General features: G+C 46.0%; 1 protein-coding gene across 3 annotated transcripts in view; it reads left to right on the plus strand.

The window, feature by feature from the left end:
* Positions 1-3508: 3508 nt before the first annotated feature.
* Positions 3509-17037, plus strand: part of ZC3H7B (zinc finger CCCH-type containing 7B) — a 48040-nt gene continuing 34511 nt past the window's right edge. For all 3 annotated transcript variants that reach the window (XM_050892492.1, XM_050892506.1, XM_050892499.1), the window contains exons 1-5: positions 3509-3717; positions 10111-10171; positions 12113-12146; positions 12523-12720; positions 13590-13748. In XM_050892492.1, the coding sequence (XP_050748449.1) occupies positions 10119-10171; positions 12113-12146; positions 12523-12720; positions 13590-13748 (444 nt within the window). In that variant the 5' untranslated portion in view covers positions 3509-3717; positions 10111-10118. The remainder of the gene's footprint in view (positions 3718-10110; positions 10172-12112; positions 12147-12522; positions 12721-13589; positions 13749-17037) is intronic.

Below are 17037 nucleotides of genomic sequence, written 5' to 3' on the forward strand. Positions count from 1 at the left end.
TGGTGCGAGTGAGGCCGTGTGACGCCGGCCCTTGTCCCTGCCCTCGGCCACCTCCGCTCCTGCCTCTCCACAGCGCGGGCTCCGAGGCGCGGCACCCGTGCCACCGGTCTCGGAGGGCTGAGTGGATCTGCGGTGTGCGTCCGAGCCCCTTTCACAACAGGCGTTCAGGGAAGATGTCGCCGGTGGAGCTCTGAGTTGCTCTGCGGGCCTCCCAGATACCCACAGATGAAACACGAGTGCCTTTTTCTGTGAAGCCTCGTTTAGATGATGTCTCTGCAGATCTCATCTTTGTCCTTACGTGTTACTGTCAAACCTTTCCGCTAAGGAAAGCATTTCATCCAGGAGTGTGCAGTCATTCCTACTTAAGGATGCAAAAAGCATCGGTTTGCTTGACAGCTTCGTGTGTACACTGTGTGTTACATTTTCTTCTTGAGTATAGAAATAAAAGTACATCTGACGGGACAAGGTGAGCTGTGCCTAAATCTGCTTGCTACTGCAGTGTGTTTGCACAGGTCCTCTTAACCCAATCCCTCCTCTCCGAGTTGCAACCTACAGGCACTGATGTAGGTACCATTTCAGGTGGCAGCTGCAGATACCTGGTGAGACCAGTGGGTAATAGGCTGGATTTATTCTGCCATTTGGTCCCGGAACATTATAAGAGGCACTTTTCATTCTCTCACAATTCTCCCAACTGCGGTTTTAAGAAACAGTATCAAATGCTTATATGGACCCAAGAAAAGAATGTCAGTAATTGGCAATGCTGGGTGGCCTGGGAGACTGCGTAGAGGTTGAAGGGCATGGTAGACCTTCTTTGTTCTGGGGGAATACAAAAAGCAATTAATTTTTTTCATGGAGCATGACAGCTGAAGGAATAAAAGCCATAAACTGGTACAGCAACCAGATGGAAAACTTGAGCAAAATTTAACTCATAAATAACAATAAGAGTTTCTCTTGCACCTGAAGAAAATTGAGAAGCTGAGGCACTGACTAGATTACGGTGGTATGTGAGAAGCATAAAGCTGCCAGAAAACGTAGAGCAGATGAGGGAATAAATTGATGTGATCTCAGAAGGAGCTTGAACTTGGAAAATATAAGCAAGGAGTTTGGCACTTGTTATTAGTTCCTCACGATCTTTAGCAATAAACAGGATCATATCAAATACATCTCATTCCCTTCTCTGTTGTTCTCCCAAATATTGGCTAATTACCTGGGCCAGAGAGGCGAGAATAAAGTCTGTAACTGTGGATGCAGCTGTATTGGAATGAAGGTGTACTGTGCCACTGTAGCATAGATCCATAGATTCATTCTCCCTAAAAGAGTAGTTTTACAAATCAAAGTAATTTTTAGGACACTGTAACTAATTTGTAGCAGGGATTGGCAGCGTTTTGACTCTGCTGACTACCTGCACACGAGACCTCGATAACCATGCTTGTGAATTGTGAAAATCTTAATGTTAACCACTAAGGAAAGATGATATTTCATGAGAGGAGCGGTGCATGCTGGATCATGACCTTGCAGGATTCCTCTCAGTCTTACAGGCAAAGGAAATTGGGCTGGAGGGAAGTATAACAGGACATTTGATTGGGAAACGCAGTCTTGAAAACGAATGTTCTGGAATTAAAAAACAGTGCTTATTCCAGTATAACTCTTGATTATGTGTGTATTTTGGTCTTGTTCCTCTTTCTCCTCAGCTCCTCTGAGCCCTCGTCTTCTCATCCAGCTGTGATGTCTTGCCTTTCAGAAGTGCTGCAGGGTTGGAGGCATCCTGGGCTCTGTGACTCGTTTGATGCTTAATGGCTCCGTGATGTTGCCCTCCCAATGTGATCTGGCACATCAGGTCTCCCCGTTTTTACTTTCCCCCACCAGGCCCGCTCCACCTTTCTTCTGCCCAAAGCCATCCCTCGACAGGAATTGTCATTTAATGTACATTTTGCCCAGCGGCTTTTACAGCCAAGGCCCAGCTTGGTTAGACTCTACTCATTGTCACAGTGTCGTTGCCTAAAAATAAGAGGTAACAGATCTGCTGAAGAGGTAATAAAAATAAACATTGTCTTATCCATGAGTAACAGCAATCTTTGGATCATAATGAATATCTAAAAAAAAGTGCATTGTGATTGAATATTGTGAAGAGCGTAAGACAGCGTTCTCCAGTGTCATATGGTACATTATACAATTCACAGCCTATATTTCATAAATTATCAGTTTATTGTGTTGACAGAGCTGCCAGAAGCCAATCCTACTCAGTATAATAAAGTCTTTCCTTTTCTGATCAACGTGTTTTAAATATTAAACAAGTTTGGTAGACCTCAGATGATACCTTCTACCTGCCTCTGAATCTTGTTGGAGCTGCTTAGCTGCAAAGCACAAAATGACACTCTTTTGGGTCACTGTAAATAGAGAAGCAAGACACTAAGGAGTAAACATGTCACTGATTACATTGGAAAAGAGGTGATAATTTAAACCAGTGTCAGTCTGGAAATGATGATTTGACGGTAGACAGAATCCTTCAGGGATCTAGAAGGGAGGCTGGACTGGGAGCCGAGCACAAATCTCATTTCAGAGGGTTATTTGAAGTTAATGGTAGTGCAGCTGGGCAGGGATGGGTGAACCCCCCGTCGAAGGCAGTCTGTGTATCTCTGTCGTCACAACCATTTCCCATGACAGAGTAACGTGTGCCGCTGGGCCCCCGCTTCCCGCTGGCGCCTCTGTTCCTGGGGCTCTGCCGGCATGGGCTGCTGTGGAGATTCAGTCCACTTTCTGGAAATATTGAGGGATTTGGGATGAAAACAAGCCAAAGATCTGGTTCCAAAAGAGTGCCTAAACTCATACGTGTATACATAAATATAAAAATATATATGCATGTACATACATATATTATATATCATATATGTATATTGTATAATACACAATAGTATATAATATAATAATAATATGTTACATACACACACACACTGCGTATTCCTTTCCACCCAAAGATTTATGTTTTCAGAAGATCTTATTTACAGGGAACCCCCTCAGCGGTGCGGGGTGGAATAAGTAAGGTCTGGCTGGAATAGATAATTGCTCTGCCATAAGCTATGGCTCTGGCCCCCTTCCAGCAAACATATATGGGTGGGCAAAAGGGTCACTGCTTCACGTATACGATAATCCCATGGAGGGGTCTCATAATTCAGTTCACTGCTGCGCTTCTCATGCACGCAATCACTCTGCAGAGGCAGCTTTCCTTTCTTTTGGGGTATATTTTATATATCAGCAAAGACAACCAGGAAGAAGAAAAATGTTGCATTAAAATAAGAACGGAGCCTCGACTGCTTAAGCGCTTTCTTTTTTTTTCTTTTTTTTTTTTTTTTTAAGCCTAATTCACCTTAAAGAATCTCAAAACCAACCACAAGGGAAAGATCTGTGAATTTTTGTAATGGAAAGCGGTAGCCTCTAGGGCCCAGAGGATATGCAGGGAGGCATTTTCTCTTGCTGGTGCAGCTGAGAGCGAGCGAGCGAGCGAGCGAGACCTGGAAATGAAAGTAAAGAGATCAGGAGGCACATGGAGGGAGCTGCAGGGGCAGCCGATCCAGAAGCAGAATGCTGCCTTCTATAATTAAATAGCACTTACTATTATTATTACTTCTAGTAATAATACATTAATAATATCTCTAGTAATACAATACCATTTATCAAGGAAAGTTTATACATAGTGTGGGGGGGAAAACCCAAGGAGAGGTGAGTCCTTTATTATTATTTTGGGGGGAATATTTTTGTCTTAAACCAGTTCTGTATGTGTGTGTGTTTGTGTATGTAGAAAGGGGTGGACTTGAGAAACAAGAAAATCTGGATGTTGCTTCATTAGAAAGTAAAGGTTTCAGATAGTAACTGCATGGATGAAATGTTGTGTAATTGCAAATTTAAAAAAAAAGTGGTGAAAAATAATATGGGCGAGATTTTGAAGCTAACCCCCTCTTCTGCCAAAAATGTGGGGTTTGCAAAAAAATAATTGTCAGAGATCCTAATCCCACCCCCTGGAAAAAATGTGGTAGTAGTCTAAAAGTGGATAGCTAGGGGAAAAGCCCCTGGGTTTATATGAAAAACTTAGTATTAATTGTGTTTGTGCCTGTTTGTGGTTTGTAGGTTTGAGAGCTGTGTTCAGGTCTGTATTTAGGCTGCAGTTTCCCCCTCTTGTTTGGTATAAACCCCATGAAGCAGCAGAGAAGCCCTTGTGGAATAGCTTTTCAGATGCACCTTCCGTAGGGGCTTGTAAAGTTTATCAAATAAGAAGGTTGTGGGAATTTTTTATTCCCCCCCCAATTCTTTAATGCTTTAGACAGTTTCCGGGTGGCAGGGGAGGTTATATTTTTTTTTAATCTTAAAGCTGCCTCCCAGACTCCTGGAGATGTGTGACTTTTATTTAAGCGGATGGGGGGTGGGGAAGGAGGAAGAGTATGTTTTGGTTTGTTTTTCTTTTCCCGGGAAAGCCTGAATATCTCCTGCCGTGGGAGACCCCTCCCAGCAGGACCAGGGTGGCGGGGATGCCGGGGTGCCGGCGCCCGGCCGAGCCGCGGGGGGTGCGGGAGGCGCTGCCGGCCCCTTCGCCCCGGCCGGCCGAGGTGGCGCTTTTGTCCGCGGCGGCCGCTAGGCAAGGCCGGGGATCGGCGGCCTAGTGCTGGAGGTGGGGGGAGGAGGCGAGGGGGTGCTTCCACTCCAACCGTGTGGGAACCAGCCCCGGGATTTAATTTTTAAAACGAGGCAGTGGAGGCGAGCTGGGTGCGCATGAAACCAAGAGCAAGTGGCCGAGGGATGGGCAGCGTCACCCCATGGCCCCCTCCTCACTCCTTGGCTGCACTGCGGTGCCCCTCGGGCAGGGCCCAGTGGGCTGGGGCAGAAGGAAAGGTAGCCTGCTGTACATGGGGGTGTTACGTGTGGGGTGGCCTGCAGTACATGGGGTGTTACATGTGGGGCACAAGGCTGGAGGGAGCGGAAAATGTGATGGGGGCCGGGGTGGTCTCTTGAGGCTTTGGCCACCACCTCCATCCCCCTCTTGGGGAAACTTATGGTGACTGCTTTTGTTTTCAGCTGGGGGTGAGGGGGTTGTCACCACCTCACCCTGCATTCACTGGAGGTGTTGCTGGGGAAAGCTGGTGGCACCCTGATGACAGCCGCCCCAATGGTGCCACGGGGCAGGAGTGGGACTAGCGGGGTGCCGAGTTGTGGGAGAGCAGCCACGGAGGTACCTTGGGGTGGCCAGTGTGTGGAGGGACAGGGTTGTCAGACCCAGTGGGCACAGCATGGTGGTGGGGATGACTCTGAGAGTTGTTGGCTGTGAGAAGCCTTCAAACCCAGGGAATGGGGCATGGCAAAGAGCAGCTGCAGGAGCAAGCAGGAGCCCATGTTTGTAGTGGGCTGTGCGTCTTGTCCTCTGCTTGACGTGAGTCCGGTTACCTGTTCTGCTGCCCCACTGAGGTGGCCAAACTGCAGCCAGTGAAAGACTCCATGTTGCGGACTAGTGCATCCTGGAGCCTTTTGCCTGGAGGAGAGCGCACACAGCCTGGGACTGAGCTTCTGTCTCAGCTCTACAACCTGCCACTTGCATCTTGGTGCACTTATTTCTGGCTGAAATGTTACAGTCACAGCCTGGAAGTCGGTCAAGTGTGAACTCATTGCCATCCCAGAAAAACTTTGCCCAAATTCAGCTCTGGCGGGGTTGGGAATAACACCCAGGTCCTTGATAAGGTAAATTCAAGTCTTTCCGTTCATCTCGTAGTGTCTTGTAGAGCGTATCTACCCAGTTTATGATTGAGTCACCTTGTTCACTGGCTCATGCTTCCTTCTGAAGGCAAGAAAACCGTTTTGCCTGTCTGCAGCATTTTCTGTCTGGCAAATAGTTTGTAACTCATTGACAAACTATGAATAAAGTCCTTTCTAGATGCTGGACCAGAGAGGATAAACATCTCCGGACTGAAAGGATAAGAGCTTTGTAGTGGGGATATAAATACTCTGGATTCAAATTGTGCTAGTGATTTGAGCAGACAAGTCTGGACAGACAGATTTGGGGGGGGGGGGGAGGGAAGGACACTTAGGCACACTGCTTCATGAAATGTTTTCCACTGTGTTTCTAAAAATATTTAAAAGACCGAGAAAACAAAAGCTAAACAGGCTCTGCTTAAAATTAATTATGCATCAGCAGTGGTATGGTGTGCAGCAGAACTGAAGTGTTGCACGTATGGGTGGCTCACTGTGTGTTGGGTTTGCCGGCGTAACAAGTGTGCGGCTTGGTCCGAGGGTCGAATGAGACATGGTGAAGAGGCTGGAATGACGAGGGGAGACAGAAGTGACCGAGTTTGCCAGGGAGGTGGCAGGGGAGGAGGCATGAGGAGCAAAAGGAGGAGTCCGAACGGTAGCCTCCAGCAGTGGTGGGGCAGGCAGGACTGGGGAGAGGTCTGCCACGCGTGGAGGAGGCTGCTGGTGTGGAGTCAGATTGAAAAGGAAAGGTAGTTGTTCCCGAGAGATGTGAAAGAAGTTGTTAGGGCAGCAGCATGTGGTGTGCATTTTGAGGGTGTTGCCATGAGGAGATGCGTCTCATGTGCAAAGTCGTGACATAAGCCTGAAGGTGTGATGGAGCTTTAGCAGAGGAAGCTGGTCACCGACTTGCAAGGAGTGTGGGGCAGTATCAGGGAGAAACAGTCTGGAGAGGAGATCAGGCCTGTAGTTCATGTCTAGAGAAGGCAATGGAGAGTCTCGGGTTGGAAAATGTTCACTGTGGAAGATGAGGATAGGACTGCAGAGAGTAAACAGCATGCAGGGCACAGAGGGGTTTTTTTATGAGGGTTTTGTAGCAAGGATCAAAACTGTAGCTGGGTATTGTGGGACTTACAGAGGTGCAGTAGGTTGGTCAGCCATCCACATGAAGCTAGGATGGACATACACATGTTGGATGCAGTGGCAATGGTGGTGAGGAGAGAAAAAACAGAAGGGGAGCTCCAGGATGCGAGAAGAGTCAGGTAACTCTAGGAAGGAGACGTTCTGGAGCCTTTCCCTGTAGTCCTTTGGCTCCACTCCAGCTTTTGGTTAGTAATGTTTGAATGCCCTTCTCTGTGGGCAAGCAACAGTAACCAGTTCTCATTGTAACACATGCCCACATCCTGCTGTGTAGGATGTTTTAGCAGTGGGGTCAGGGTAGCCATGAGAACAGGTACTGATCTCTTTTTCGCTCCTTGCAGTAGTGTTTTAAAAGCTGAGCTGAGAAGCAGAGGTTGAAGTAGGCTGTGCGTATCAGAAGCTTTTCAAGGTGATGATCTGTTTTGTGGATACACACAGTTGTGAAAGTGTGCTGCGGCATTTTTGGAGTGCAGCCATTGACTTTGTGGTGACCAGTGTTCAACTGCTCTCCCCACAGTCGCCAATAATCTCCCTTTTCATCAGATCCATGGGCTGCTGCTTCACTTCCCTGACTTTTGTTCTCTCCAGCATGGCTCATGTCAGGGAGCAGCAAGAGCAGGGCTGCTCCTTCAGGGGGGACAACCTAGGAGCCAAAGGTGATGACAGCCACCAGCAGTGCCCTCACTAACTAGGGTATAGTCCCACCATATCTGAACAGCGCAGGCAGAACAAGAGGCTGATAGCAGGGGTCCATCAACAGTCCCAAAGAAGATGAGGTGGTGAATCGGGTCTAGGGTCCACCCAGCGAGTCCGGCAGTAGGAGATGGTGCCAGAGACAGGACTAGAGACAAGCTGCCTACAGTGTAGGTCCAAGGTTTGTCCAGGAGATAGGACTGAGGACAGGTCCATCTACAGTATAGCTCAGACAAGGCAGTGTGCCTGGACCAGAGCTGAAATGGAGCTCCTGGACCATGGGCAGAGGGTGTGTGGATGGGGGTCCAAGGTGAGGCTGTTTGGGGCATTTCAAGCCTGTTAGTGCACTCAGGGACCAGACAGCTAGAAATTCCTCCTTCCTCCCTGTGGTTTTTTTTTTTTGTCCTTGACTCTTTTCCCCTGTCCCCCCCAAATTTATCTCTTGTCATTTCCCATGGTGGCTCTTTCCCCACCCTTGTCTCTGATGGCCCTCGCAGTTCTCCTACAGTGCTCTGGGGTTGCTCTGTCCTCTTTCGTGGCTTTCACTGCTGTCTATGTAGAAATGGTTCCTACTGCTCCTCTTCACCTTGTCTGTTCTCTCTTACTTCTTCTGTCTTTGCAGAACTTCATACAAGGAGAAATATCAAATTAATTGTCTCTGTCTCTTTTTCTACCCCTCAAGCCCGTCTGCCTGTAGCGTTAGTGATCGTATTAACCTCACAGTCTCCTTGTTAAATTTCCTTCTTTCTTCCTGATTGCTTATTATCCAGGATATTCATAAATCATTCCAGGCCTTCTGTTGGTGTTGTACTGAAGTCTACCTGCTCTTCTCCATCGCTTCTCTTAAAAGCCTTTGTAGAGATGCTGATCATCACTCACCTTGTCTTTCCCTTTCTTGCTGCACTGCCCATCCCGTTCCAAATGCAGCTGCTTAAAATCTTCTACCTGCTGCTCGGACCAGATTGCTCTCAAAGGTAATGTCTGATGACTTACTAACTGCACAGTGTCACTTTCAGGCTCTTGCTTCCTTCTGCTACCACTTCTTTCTGGTCTTTCTCTCACTCCTGCCTTCCCCCCTTCCCCCAACTCTCCTTCTTGGTGAAGGGCAGGTATCAATTCTTCTACACTTTGCATGGCTCAGAGCACAATCAATAAGGGCTTGCTGAGTTGTCAGGATTGATTTTCACATACCTTAAAGGTCCCCTCACCCTCTTCCAGTCTGAATGTGCCATAGGTACCGTAAGATACGTTAGAATGATAAGGATGGTCTTAATGTAAAAGGGAGCTGGGCAATAATGGTCTCCAAGCTGTTGCAGTGTAGAGTTAGAGAAATTACTTTTGGTTTTCTCGTGATCTCTTCAGAGGCAATCCCAGGCTTGCAAGGCACAGTGTCTTCAGCTCCATCTCATCTCAGTGTTTCTGTGCTTGCTGCCTTTGTCCCCAAGTTACCATTCCTCAAATGCTGAGCATGGTTTGTGATCACAGCTGGTTGATGGCAAGGCTGGGAAATTCGCTGTTGCCAGCAACTCTGTTTCGCCACGAATGCCATCCCTTCTCCCCTTCTTTCTTCTTTTCTTGTGTGGCAGACCTGTGTACCTTGGGGAGAGGTCAGGGAGGAGCCGTTCCAAGATTTGTTCCCAAACTGCAGGGGATGAAGCTCATGTATCTAATGGTGTGATTCAAGCCCATTTTAGTTGAGAAAAGGAACATTACTCCAAAATGGCTCCATCATACTACTTATTCGTCTGTGCTCGCAGAGACCCAGACTGGATTTGGTCAAACCCAGACAAGTTACTGTGCCCATTTGTGTCCCTGACTAAGTGGGGATAACTCTCTGTTGAGCCTTCCTCAGGCGCTGCCCACCCCAATTTAAAACGCTGCAGGATGAGGCCCTGTTCCCTCTCCAAAGGAGTGTTCCCAAGTTTGTGCTGCTCTTGCCTGCTGATTTTCAGCATGAAATTCCCATTGCGTAGATTCATCGCTGTCCTTTTATGTGGACCACGGCAGGCAATTCCATCTCCTTCCTTTGCATCTCTCTCTGTGATATGTCTCCATATACCTTACATAGATTACTTGTTTTGTATGCCGTGCAGTAAACCAGTTTAAATCCAGCCCAGGTAAATAGTGGTCGGAACTGCTTATCATGGGAGGGTCCCAGCACAAATTCCTGAAATGACTGCCAATGCAGGGGAAAAGTTGATTTTTTTTTTTTTTTCCTTTTTCCTTTCCTAGAAGGCAGTCATGATAACTGTTGGTTCCCATTGCTTTATTTACTGGCAGTCTAAGTAGAGAGCTCAAATTGAAGTCATTCCTCTTTGCCCGTGTATCCTGGTGGTGGCATGTGAGAAAAAGCAGATGCTTGGTAGTGAGCTGCTTGCTGTTCTGTATCTGCAGTGTGTATAAATCATGGCCTTCGGTGTTCAGGGCATCTGGTCTGGAACATTTTGTTAGTAGTAAATTCAGGCACACACAAAATACTGTGCTGCTTAATTGCCAGCAAGACCTAAAATGACTCATATTGTGTTGTTTCTTTTTCTTCGTCCTCTGCAGCAACTATAATGGAGAGACAGAAGAGAAAACAAGAAATAGAGAAAGGACTTCAGTTCATTCAGTAAGTGGACAACCTCATTGTTTCCTGTGGCTTTGGAGGCGGTTGTCTTCGTATCGAGGATTGCAGGACCTGAGTTCTTCCTATTGACTGCTTTGGGTCTGCTGCATGGGAAAGAGATACTGGTCCTGAGGATTTTCACTGTGATTGTTGAGGGTGCTTCTTGTCCTGCCAGCTCTCTAAACTTGAAATTCTATCATTTTAATTTCTTTGGGTTTTGCCCTCTACTGCAGTTCCAGGATGATCTTTATAGTCAGCATAATGCTAATAGTACTTGGACCTTCTACTTCATCTTCAGCGTGAAGATCTCAAAGTGCTCTCTCAACAAAGTTATCCCACCTTTCTTAGGAAGAGAGATAGTGTTTCTATTTTGTAGGTGGGGAAAGCAAGGTTAATGACTTGCCAGGTACCCCGTATGGTGCCTGTAGGATAAATAGATGACCTGGGCTCTTTTACAGTTGCCAACCTGGTAGGTGCCTCAGGTCACTCTTCTGTGAATATCATGTGGCCTTCTAGAGCTTGAAGTGGTTGCTTATGTAGTAGTTACAAGTCCGAGTACTTCCGTATAAAATACGGTAGTGTTTTTTCCCTCCAGTGTTTGAGTTAGCAAAGGCCTCAGACTCAGGTCCAGGTTCCATGGTAAGGAAGTAGCAAGATGGTAATGAGATTGGTTTGGGGTTTTTTTAAGGTCTGCTTTGAGTCGTGCAGTTATTATGGCTGAAATCTGTGCATCTACAATAGGAAAAAACGCCAAATCTTCCATGTTACATATTTATATCCTGTGGCGTGGCAATGATATTTTCGCCCCAGTCAGACTAAATGGGGCTGATAACCCAGTTTCAGAGAGGCAATTGTAAGGTTTATTTTAGTAACATTTATAAAAACGCACAAGATTCCTGGAAAGAAAATAATTTAGAAATATGGGGTGCTGTTCATGCTTCTGGAGCGTATCTTGAACTCTGAACCAGGAGCAGTGTCATTTGTTGGCTTGTTTTGATGTGAAAGAGGGGTACTCCAATTTCATAAGCAGAATGAATGTTTCTTTCAGAGCCACGGCATTTCCTGTGGTTAATTTTAAGAAGCAGATGATGATTAGATTAAATGAAATCTAAAAAAAGTTTATTCTCTGACCAATAAGATCATGTATATAGCGTTGTATTTCAAAGGTGAGGAGGGCTATGAAAGGTGCTAAGGATTTCCCTAGAGCCTATGTTTTTTTCCTTGAAGAGAAAAAATAAATATGTGTGGACCAAGCCTTTATGACTTGGATGGTCTGATTTGAAGAACAGAACCTTTCTCCTAAGTCTCAGTGCTGTTGTGGGGTAGGTGTTATCCACACAAGCACTGCCAGTTTTGTGGCACAGCCTGGCAGCCTTGGCCAAGACAGCTGCAGTTAAATGGCCTCCCAAACCTGCCTTGTTTTCTCCCTTCCTTTTGTGGTGTAGGCCTAAAGGCGTGTGGCTAAGTTAATGCAGAAGAAAGTGATTGCATTTATCACTGTATGTCTTTGGTCTCACAGAGGATTTGAGGAGGTCTTGCAGTGCCAGTCTGGTGCCTCTCATTAGAGCCAGATGCATTTAAAATACGCTTGTATTCTCCATGACAATCTCTCATGGGACTTTCTCAAAGATGGGGTTTTTTTAGGTGGCTGTCTGAAGGCACATTACAGAGGATTGTGTATGTGCAGAAAATAGCTGAGAATAAGATTCCTCTGGTCTCAAATCCCTTTGGGACCTGACCATCTCTTGACACCACTGTGACCATCACTGAGCATAATGCTCCCTAATTGTATTCTCTTTGCCCCAGCTGCCTTTGAAGTGATAAAATGTTCAGTTACTCACTGAGATCATCCACACAGGACCAGAAAGATGATTTCTTCATCAGACAAAAGCCCTTGTTTGCATGGATGCCTGTTTCATGAGCATTTTCTCTTCTTTTTTTCAGGTCCACATTACCCCTAAGCCAAGAAGATTATGAGGTAATGAAGAAATTGTTTTCTGAAGTTGGGAACCCTCTGGTTAGCAAGATTTGTTCTGTTGCACAGCCAGTAGTTTACATACCAAAAGTGGAGAACGTGGGATGTCATAAATTGCCTGTAACTTAAAGTTTTAAGGTTCTGACAATAACAACTTTCAGGGAAAGGAGAAGACACTTGAGTGTTCAAAAAGAAAGGAGATTTGACTGGATTATTCTCCTTTACCAAAAGACTGATGTTTTACAGGATGGCGGGGAGGCAGGAGAATCTTAGTGGGCAGGAAGTTTGCTAAAACATATGGAAAGGAATGGGAAATTGGGAAACTTCTCCTGTCTCTGAATATCCACTTCAGTCTATTTGCTCTCTCCCTGCTGCCCAGGCCTTTCTGCAGAAGCTGGTGAGAAACCTGTTTGCAGAGGGCAATGATTTGTTTCGAGAGAAGGATTTCAAGCTTTCGCTGGTACAGTATGTAGAAGGGCTGAATGTGGCGGATTACGCAGCCTCTGACGAGGTGACCATCCCAAAGGAACTCCTGTGCAAGCTGCATGTCAACCGAGCTGCCTGCTACTTTGCCATGGTGAGTGCCTTCCCAAGTCATCCCTAGGGGCCAGGGAGGACATCATGGTTGCAGTGCCATGCAATTGGAAAAGATGTCAGGAGGGGTTTCAGTTGGTTTTGTCCACTCCCTGTTCCAACACTGGAGGAGACAAGGACACAGAGAAAACTCTTGATATCTCCCCACTGTCACACTGTGTCTTGTGAGACCAGAGGAATGATGTGAAGGAGAGGGGTCAGGCCTAAGGTACTGACAATGCAGTTCTGGTCCACGTTGGTGAGGAGTTAGTACAATCCAGTGCCTTCCAGTACTGACTATTTCTCTGGAATACTGTTTGAGTATTGCTCTGGAGTCTCCTGCCTCCTCAAGTGAGGCACTGGAAGCAGTGAGAAGGCTGTGGGTCTTCATGGAACTTTCAGCACACACATGGAAAAGGATTCTGAAATACTCAGGCTCTAAAAGGCTGCATGCTTCCATTTTCCTAAGGAATCTAACGGCTTTCTTTTATGGCACAACCCCAGAGCAGGTCCGTCCTGTTCATAATGAGACTGAGTCCCATGAAAAAAGTTAGCGAGCAGTCACATAATTAAAGACTGTCAAATGTAACATGCCCAAGGTAGAGGGGGAGACAAGATAAGGTTGCTCAAGCAGCCTTAATTCTGGCATTCACTGACTTCGAAGTGTTTTGAGTTTTGCAAGACTTAACAAAATGTTCTGTTACTGTAGGTTTTGTGTGTTTGTATGCTGGTCTGGGTATGAGGTAATGTATGTATTTCCAACTGCCTTTTATATTCCTGTTTTCTGCTGAGAGGTAAAACATTGGCATTCACACAGAAGGAGGGGTTAGTCTGCTGTGCATCAGCTGACTCAGGGTGGTCTCTTCCATGCAGGGGTTGTATGAGAAGGCACTGGAAGACAGCGAGAAGGCTTTAAGTCTTGACAAGGAGAACATCCGAGCGCTCTTCCGGAAAGCCCGCTCCTTAAATGAACTTGGAAGACACAAAGAAGCATATGAGTGCAATAGCCGATGCTTGCTGTCCCTCCCACATGTAAGTTTTTGACATACAACTCATCTTGATTTCTGTGGCTCACCACCTTCCTCCTCAGTAACATGCTTAGTGTGAGGCCAGAGGATAGTGGAGGAGGAAGCTGGGCTGTTCCTGGGAACGTGCTTATGCCCAGAAATTCTGTCTCTCTGATTCGAACAAGACGTTTGACCTCCCATGTTTGTTCAGTCCAAGTCACCCTCTACAGATAGTGCCAGCCAGAGACACCAGTTAGTGACAGCAGGTTTGATGGCCTATTTGCGAAGAGCAAAACCCTACCCTAACAAAATGTGAACTAAGGCCATGAGACTGTTTTAATTAGCTGGTTTTATATGTCTAATGGGAGTGACTAGGAGCATGGGACAAATGGGAACTGGAGCACTGGACAGAAAACGTATACTTTTCCTGTTTTAGATAAAAATGTCTCACATTTTACTTACTGATTGCTAAGGCAAGCTGATAAAGCTTTTTATTTCTTGAGGGACATACAAAGGTGTCCTTGACATCACGTCATAGTTATTTTTATGTTCACAGGTGTTTGAATTTTTGCATTCAGCGGGGACTATCTGCATATACTAGGCCCTAGATATTTTCCTGACAATGCTTTTGTTGAGTGTCCTTTTAGGCCAAATATTGAACAGGAAACCAGACTGATTAGATAGACTCTAGTGAGCACTGGTTGCCTTTGCTAAATTTGGTTCTGATCCATCACAGTAATGCTATTACAAGAAAAACGCGTCTACTTCAGCAGAAGTTAACTTTCCTGTATTATTAGTGTTACAGAAGCAATCTTTGAAGGCCTTGTTAGCAGTTAGTTATTCCTTTTGTATAGCTTGTAAATTCTAGTTTCTTTGACTTGGCAGAACAGGGTGACCAAAACATATTGAAGGTATCATGTTAGGGGAGTTCCAAAGAACTGTTTTTTAAACAAACCCTTTTATAATCAAAACCATCTGATATATCTGTTCATGTAAAGCCATATCTGGCTATATTTCACATTGCAGTTGAGCCACTTAATTGAATTTAATTTTTAACCATATACTTATGTTTACATATCTCCCATTATTATCATTACAATCATTGTGGTCTACAAACACTTTATCAAACTTCTCTGTGGCAGGGAAGTTCAGCCTTACAAACTCCATATCGAGTGATCTGCATTCCCTATTGTAAACAATTCAATCTTGTAAATTAACATACCCCATTGCCTTATTACCTGATTAGCAGAAACCATAAGCCTTCTATGCATCAAAGGCAAGTCATGCTATCCATCGTCTCAGTCTTGTTTCCATTACACCTCTGGAGTACACGGGTACTTCCAGCTTGCATTGCTGTAACAGCCGAGAGCTTTGTTGTGGTCAAAGCAGAGCGTATATTAAAACTTCCGGTGATGAAGGATCTGCCGCTCAGTTGACTCACTGTCTAGCAGAGTTAACTTGTTTCTGGGTGCAGATACTCAGTGCTGCTAGTTTGCAGAGCTTCCCAGCATGGTGAAGTTGATACTGCTCTGTGGTATGCTTTTTTTGGCATGGCTTGGGGTTTTTTTAGAGTGTTGGAGGAGAGTGTATTGCATGCCCTTGTTGAGCATCGCCTTATTTAGGTGGGAGGTAGTAAGCACCTGAAGGTGGCATTTGGCTGAGGGAAGGGAAAGCTAAAGGAAGATCTTGGGGGTGGCAAAGAGCAAATAACCCCCTACCCCAAACCTCAGGCCTGCTGACAAAAAGGACAATAATTAACTATGTGTTGTTGGGAAGGGAAGTGGAGGCAGTCTAGAGAGAAATACATTCTTGATCTTGTCCAGGAATCTGAGAAGACATCTCGGAGTTATGTTGGCATGTGGAGTTGGATAGGGTAAACCTGGTAGGTATGAGTATGAGATCAATGAAAAGAAATGATGTCAGGGATCTTTCTGGTGAGTTTTCCACAGGGAGCAAGAAAATGGCAGACTTCAGAAGACACCTGAGAGCATGTTTGGAAAGGCAGAATCGCCAGAGGCAAACAGAGCAATGAAAACATGATTGGTGTTAGAAAGATCTGAGAGGTGGAAGAGAGTGAGGAAGGAGCAGTGACCATGAGATTTGACCAAGACGAGGTCTCTGGAGGGTGCGGGGACAGTTTCAGGAGAAGAAGGTACATCCTGAAGGGGTGTCAGATGGGAAGAGAAGAGGAAATGGACAAAATGGGCAAGATAGATTTTGTTTTCACTGAGTTCAGAGAAGATGGTGACAAGACCAATGTTGAGGGTGTGGGGGAGCAAGTACAGTCAAAAAGTGGCACTCCAAATTGAAGGGAAAAGTTACTGATACTGTGGGCTGGAAGAACCAGAGGCTAGTGAGGGGCTGAAAGGGAAAAGATGAACCTGCAGGGAGAAGGAGGTTGGAAAAACCAGCATGGGAAGTAGAGAGAAGAGAGCAAGCTGAGGGAGGAGGTGTTGGAACATTAAGGAGGGATATCACAACAGGTTGGGCAGATACTTTTTTCTTCTTTGAAGAAACTGTTAAAGTACTCCAATATTTTTGCAAACAGGGAGAGAGAGGAAGGCAGAAGGAAAGAGTTGCTGGTGATAAATAAGTGAAGAAGGTTGCGGCAGGTTGTTAGTCCAGGCAGAACTGGAGAGGATGGAGCAGGGGAATGGAGCGTGGCCTAGAACTTTGTCTAAAGCCCATGGTGGTGTGTGAGTGGGCACGGGCAGTAAGCAGGGAGGATGGTAAATGGCACGCAGCAGGAAAAGCAGAAGGATCTGCTTGACTAAGCTGAGGCAGTTTAACCAGAGCTGAAGATGGTGAAAATACCTTGTAGCTAGTAAGTTGGAAACTGAGACTTGGTTTCAGCTTTAAAAACAAACAAGCAAGCAAAACAGGCTAGTGAATACTGTCTGCATATCAAAACCGATTATTACTCTGCGGCTGGCAGAGAGGGAAGGCATGCAGGCTCCTTCCCAGACATGGGGACCTTGTGGAAGCTGTATCAGCCCCCAGCAGCCAGCCTTGGCAGCCCCTCCAGCCGTCTTGCCAGCAGGACTCATGAACCCTGCTTTCGGAGAGTGGATGCTTTCTTGGAAGCAGACATTTGACTGATTTTCTGCAGCATCGAAAGAGTGTAGGGGAGAGCTCCTGGTGCAACCTCAATATCTCAGCAGGACTGAATGACAAGAGCCCTCAGGTCTGCATGGACTCTCCTAGGACTGCTCTGGCAATTGTCCACCTGCGTCTGTCTACAAGTGAGGCTTCTTGGCGCAGCCCAGTGTGGATAACTGTGTTCCTGTTTAATTGTGTGCCACAAAACTGAAAGT

The sequence above is a fragment of the Gymnogyps californianus genome, chromosome 1, assembly GCF_018139145.2.
Source record: "Gymnogyps californianus isolate 813 chromosome 1, ASM1813914v2, whole genome shotgun sequence".
NCBI classification, from domain to species: domain Eukaryota; kingdom Metazoa; phylum Chordata; class Aves; order Accipitriformes; family Cathartidae; genus Gymnogyps; species Gymnogyps californianus.